At 43.3% G+C, this 6,483-nt stretch overlaps 1 protein-coding gene and 1 pseudogene across 1 annotated transcript in view; one reads left to right on the forward strand and one right to left on the reverse strand.

Moving 5' to 3' along the window:
* LOC110348137 (uncharacterized) overlaps nt 1-4,496 on the forward strand; it is a gene marked incomplete at its 5' end in the record, with an annotated part of 31,788 nt that extends 27,292 nt beyond the window's left edge. The window contains 2 exons of the mRNA XM_087196833.1: nt 3,094-3,212; nt 4,322-4,496. Of these exons, the coding sequence (XP_087052959.1) occupies nt 3,094-3,106 (13 nt within the window). The remainder of the gene's footprint in view (nt 1-3,093; nt 3,213-4,321) is intronic.
* Nucleotides 3,930-4,531, reverse strand: LOC101714421 (ubiquitin-like protein ATG12 pseudogene; annotated as a pseudogene).
* Between the last annotated feature and the right edge of the window lie 1,952 nt (nt 4,532-6,483).

Raw genomic sequence — 6,483 nt, forward strand, 5'->3', positions numbered from 1 at the left:
GTGGGGAAATTAATAGTTAAAACTAGTATAGGGCTGGGGATTTAGCTCAGTGGTGTCACCGCCTGCCTCGAAAGTGCAAGGTCCTGAGTTCGATCCCTGGTACCAAAAAAACCAAACTAGTGTAGCTCCACTAATTAGGTGAATAAGTAGGTGACCTGTAGTAATGTTGGCTGTAAGTTATACTGTTAAAGCTATTGGTTGAATAAATAAGCTGATTGTTTCAATTATTATAAGTATAGGAATTAGGAGGATTGGTGTTCCTTGTGGAAGAAAATGGGCTAATGATTTTTTAGTTTTATGTCAAAATACTAATATTACTGTTCCGGCTCATAGTGGAATTGCTCTGCCTAAATTTGTGGATAATTGTGTTGCAGGGGTAAAAGTATGGGGTAATAATCCTAGATTAGTTGATGCAATAAATAGGATTAAGGATATTAAGATTAATGATCAAGTATGTCCTTTTGTATTGTGTATTGTTATTATTTGTTTTAGAATTAATTGAATTAATCATTGTTGGAATGAGGTTAGATTTTTTTTTTGGTACTGGGGATTGAACTCGGGACCTTGTGCTTGCAAGGCAAGTGGTGGAACCACTGAGCTAAATCCCTGACCTAGGTGATTATTAATTAGATGGTTAGGTGATGGGAATAGAATATTTGGGAATATTATAATAGTAATGATAATTGGTAAACCTATTAATGTTGGTGGAATGAAAGAGGCAAATAGGACCTGGGATTTAGCTCAGTGGTTCTGCCACCTCACTTGCCTTGCAAGCGGAAGGTTCCGAGTTCAATCCCTGGTACCAAAAAGCAAAACAAAACAACAACAACAAAATGAAAGAGGCAAATAAATTTTCATTCATTTTTTTTCTCAAGGGGTATTTTGTTTTATTATTTTGATTTTGTTTGAGGGTTAGAGGGTAGGAATAGGTTGAAATTTTTAATTGAAAGAATGAATAGTGAAATAATTATTAAAATAGTTACAAATCATGTTGATGTATCTGGTGGCATATCATTATGGAGAATTAGCTTCTTGATCTTTAATTTAAAAGGTTAATGCTAACGTAACTTCATAATGCCTTATATTATTGATAATGATCAATTTTTAAATGTTTTTAAGGGTACTATCTTGATTATAATAGGTATAAAACTGTGATTAGGGCCAGGGATTTAGCTCAGTGGTTTCGCCGCCTGCTGCACAAGCACAAGGACCTGAGTTTGATCCCCAGTACCAAAAAAAAAAACAAAAACAAAACTGTGATTAGATCCACAAGTCTCTGAGCATTGACCATAAAATAAACTGGGGCATGAAGATGTCAGGGTTGCCTGATTTAAGCCTCCTGGGATTGCATCTGTTTTTAGTCCTAAAGATGGGATTGTTCATGAGTGTAGAACATCTTCGGATGAAAATTAATAGTCAGACAGGAATTTCTGTAAGGAGAATGACTCGATTATCAACTTCAAGGAGTGAAATTCTCCTGATTTTAAGTCTGTAGTGATGATTCTATAAGAATAAAAATTTAATTCTTCATAATCTATGTATGCATAGCTTCAGTATCATTGATGTCCTGTAGTTTTTACCATTAATAAAGGATTATTGATTTCATCTATAATATATAAAATTCAAAGGGAGGGAAGGGCAATTAGGATAAGGATAATAGCTGGTAGAATAATTCAAACTGTTTTAACCTCTTGACCATCTATAGTACTTGTGTGAGTTTCATAGTTAATGTAAGGGAAGTAAGGTAAAGTACTAGTGAACTAATTAAGAAAACGATTATAATATGTGGTCATGAAAGTGTAATAATTCTTCTGTAATTGGAGAAGTAGCATCTTGGAAGCCAAATTGATAAGGGTATGCCATGAAGATATACAGGACTTTAACCAGTAATTTAACTTTGACAAAGTTATGTAATGCTTTTACTAATATCTTACTGTAAAGAAAGTCATAATGGTTATGGGGCTGGCTTGAAACTGGTTTTGGAGGGCCTATCGATTACTCCGCCTGTCAGCCAGGTTGGTCCTGACTTGACCAGACCTTTGCTCTGTGTTCTGTGTTCAGATGGCTTCCTACAGATTGTCCAGCTGGTCGTGGTCTCTGCACCTGTGTCCCAACTTCCCGTTAGGAGCCCTTAAAGAACAAAGGAAAGGCCCTCACGGGCAGCCTGCCTCCCCCTACCTTTCGTTTCCCCCGGTGGAGGTGACTGGGTCCACCCTCGAGGTAGCTCGGGGATCCGCAAGCCGCCAGCTGCGCACGCGCAACGGCGTCGTGGGGGTCCCGCCCGCCAGCCTGCGGCCTGAGTCACAACCCCCACCCCACCCCCACGCCTGCTGGCCGTTAGGAAGTAGGGTGGCGCGGTTGAAACCACAAACCCGCGGGCGTGACACAAGGAGGCAAGAACAATGCCCGCGGGGGCCAGAAGGAGCCGAGCCGTATACTCCGAGCCTCGGGCGCCCACGGGGCCCGTGAGGAGGGAGAAGCCGCGGCACACTCCGCGGCCCGGTTCGTACAACGCCGCCGGCAGATTCCGCTGGGGCTCATGGAGCTGCTTAAGGGCTTGGCCCCTGAGGTGCCAGCCTCGCACCCGGGCTGAGCCTGACGCGGCCCCTGACGCTGAAGCGAGCCGGGACTCGGGGGTCCGTGAAGACCTGGAGGGTAGGCGGTGGGCTGGGGTCTCCGAGGTCCGAGTAGGTCGCCACCGCCCTGGGCGGGAGGCGGGGGGGCCTCCGAGTGCAGGGTTTCGTGTCCAGGAGCCTCGGCCGAACCCCAGGAGCACGGCCCCCACGTCCGGGTCGGCGGCCCCTGAGCCCGAGCGCAGGGGGATTTGTCGAGTTTGGGCGCGAAGCAAGTTTGAGCGTCTCGGGTCTGGGGTGGTGGGTGCTCAGGCCCTGCAGAAAATGGAGGCTCTGGTCAGAGACCCTTGGCCTCTTGCTCCAAAGACCAGAGCATCCACCCTCATTCAGCCACTGGTGCTTTATAACCAGGCCGGTAACTTTGGGAAGAGTTCATGTTTTGGGATAGTTACAGTGAAAAACTTTTAAGCATAGACAAAAGAAAAGATAAGAATCACTGTCTCCTGTCACCCACATTCAGGAGTTGCCAATAGCTGTCACAAATGACTCACTTGACCCCCCTCCACACCCCTTTGCCGAAAAAACATTTTTCTTGCGGTACTGGGAATTGAACCCACTAAACTACATCTCCAGACCCAGGTATTTATTTATTTATTCTTTAAATTTTGAGACAGTGTTTCATTAAGTTGCTCAGGCTGGGCTAGAATTTGTGGTCCTACTCCTTCAGTCTCCCAGAGTGCTGCGATTGCAGGCATGTGCCACTATGCCCAATTCCGTTGCTGAAATATTCTCAAGCAAATTTCGGTCATTTCATCCCAGCTTGAGTGTACATTTCTTAAAACGTGGTGCTTGGGAATGAAAACAAAATGTATATATTACAATTGAATCCAATTGGGTGAGAATAAACATTAAGTATCTTTTTTAGTGTGTGGGTTACAGAAAAGACAAGCAATATTTTGTACAAAAACCCTTTAATTAGTTAACTTTTACCATAAATGGGGCCGGGGATTTAGCTCAGTGGTTTTGCCCCCTGCTGCGCATGCGCAAGGACCCAAGTTCGATTCCTGGTACAAAAAAACCCAACTTTTACCATAAAAAAATCAAGAGTGCCAGTAGTGTGAGTAAACAATTTCAGAGACTTTAAGAACTGGTAATGAAGTTTATATAGTTTCAGTCTCCTTTTCACCCTTGGAGGCAGATCTGAAACAACCATACTAATTGGCAGGAGCAATGGAGATGCTCCAATGTCAATCTTTTACGTGATTTGTGCATAAACATTTATCACATTTTTTTGTGAATCGATTCACTCTATGGATGTTTTCTTATGCATATACATGAGTCAGAGCAGATACATGCTTAGCAGTTCATATTCATTAGGTCTCTTGCCACTGGCTGCAAAACTTTTCGGAGCCATTTCCTTGATGAAAAATCATTTTGAGAAGCGAGTTGTTCTTCTTTGTGGTTCAACCCCATGCCTGAGATTTGGAATAATGCAGGACCAGTTTGCTATCACTGCCAAAGCACTCAATAGAGCGTTCCAACTTCCTGGTCTGCTGAAGGTGCAAAGGACTGATATAAATAGACAACTGTCCAGAGACCAGAAGTTGAAGGAACTTGTTGATGAAATCAATGAGTCCTTGGATCCTTGGTGTTCGCTCTACAGCCCACTTCTTTGTTTTCATTTTAGAGGTGTCTCCCACAGCCTTCAGCAGGATGTCAATTTTTTTTGTTGTTGGTATCGCCGGCAGGTTCCTCTGTCCCCGGGGAAACTCCAGTCCAAGAAGGGGGCTCTGGTGTGGCTGTTTCTGGGGAGAGTTCCGGAAGTCCTTCGCTGCCAGAGGCCGCAGCTGACAGAGGAAGCTGCAACACAGACTCAGGCTCCTCCGCCATCTTGCCTGGAACGCCCGAGGCCGGAAGTGGCAGGTACATCTCTAATTTAGACCAAGATGTCAGTCTATCCCCGGTACCCCCCCCCCCCCGCAAAAAAATAAATAAACAAAGATGTCAAGAAGCAATTTCAGGGCCGGGGATTTAGCTTAGTGGTTCCGCTGACCCAAGTTCGATCCCTGGTACCAAAAAAAAAAAAACGAAGAAGAGGAGGAGGGGGGCGGGGAGGGGGAGGAGGAAGGAAAAAGAAAGAAGAAGAAGAAAGATTAAACATTCTCTGTCAACTTAATGTAAGAATTATACGTTTGAACAACTAAAATTTAACAAAAGATGAAAACATCTGAGAGACAAAGTTAGAGTTTTGGTGTTATTTGATGACATTGGAAAAAACCAAAAAGCTGGGTTTGAATTGAATGTTGTCTGGCCTCACATTCAGGTTACAGCTAGCAAGGAGTTAATGACCAATGTTCTGAGAGGCTGTAAAATTTGTGTGCTATACAGCATCTCTTTATTCACCTTAAAAGAGTAGAAATTGTATTTGTTTCTCTTCTTACATTAGGGGTTTTGGAAAATCAGAAATTATTTTCCAAATCTCACAAGTTTTTTTCCTCCCTGTGGTTGTGGACAAGTCAAACTTTTTTGATTTTAGATTTTTCTATCTTCAAAATAAGTCCAGTAATCTTTGAGGGGTAATGAGGGGTAATTAAAAGATTTATTTCTGAAATGGCTGCTAGGTTTGTTTTACTGTTACCTCTGTAGATCACAAAGTTAAAACTTGCTTTGTGACAATTTTCCTTTACACAAAACATTAGGATTTTAGAACTTAGTCCTTGTGGTGGTGGGCACCTATAATCTCAGCGCCAGGGAGACTGAGACAGAGGGATTGGCATGAGTTCCAAGTCAGTCTGGGCTTTGTAGTGAGTTCAAGATGTCTTCATTCTTTGACTTTTTTGGTTTTTTGAGATAGAGTCTCATTATGTAGTTCAGGCTGGCCTTGAACGTATTCATGTAGCCTAGGCTGCCCTCAAATTTGTAATGATCCTTCTGCCTTAGCCTCCCGAGTGCTGGGATTACAAGCATGTGCCACCATGTCCAGGTGGTTTTATTTTATGTTTTTGAGGCAGGATCTTGTATAGCCTGGGCTGGCCTCCAAATCATGGCAGTCCTCTTGCCTCAGCCTCCAGGGTGCTGGGATTGTAGGCATGTGCCTGCACACCCAGCTTTATCATCTTTTTTCCCCCGCTTTTCTTTTGAGGTACTGGGTATGGAACCTTGCATATGTTAGGCAAGTGCTTTACCATTGTGTTATATACCTAGCGCTGTCATCTTTCACAACTTTGTTTGTTTTGAGACAGGGTCTCACTATGTAGTTCAGGCTGACCTTGAGCTTGCAGAAGTCCTCCTGCCTCAGCTTCCTAAGAGCTGGGATTACAGGCATGCACCACCACACCTGGCTTCATATCTTTCTAATAGGATTGATTTATGATGAGTGTAACTTTCAGGTCTCAAGCGACTGTGCCACATATAATCATAGAAATCAGTATAAAGTGAATTTCTTTTTTTCTTTTTTTTTTTTGGTACCAGGGATTGAACTCGCAACCTTGTGCTTTCAAGGCAGGTGGTGACAACCCTGAGCTAAATCCCCGGCCCTATAAAATGAATTTCTGTTGATAAGTGAGACTAAACATAAATTGCACACAGTGAGATACCACTTAACACTCATTAGAATGGCTATTATTAATAAGTATTATATAGCACATGGCACCTAGCATGTTTTCAGGGTTTACTGATGTTGTAGTAGCATATATTGGTACCTCATTTCTTTTTTTCTTTGAAAAGGAGTCTCTTACCATGTTACTAAAGGTGCTCTCCAAAGCCTTAATTGAGGCTGGACGTGGTGGTGCATGCCTGTAATCCTAGCACTTGGGAGGCTGAGGCAGGAAGATTGCCCTCGAGTTCAAGACCAGCCTGGGCTCCATAGTGAGTTCAAGGCCAGCCTGAGCTACATAGTGAGACCCTGTCT

The sequence above is a fragment of the Heterocephalus glaber genome, unplaced genomic scaffold (genome assembly GCF_053883595.1).
Source record: "Heterocephalus glaber isolate CG9 unplaced genomic scaffold, H.glaber_assembly_v1.0 deba00001617, whole genome shotgun sequence".
Classification (NCBI taxonomy): Eukaryota; Metazoa; Chordata; class Mammalia; order Rodentia; family Bathyergidae; genus Heterocephalus; species Heterocephalus glaber.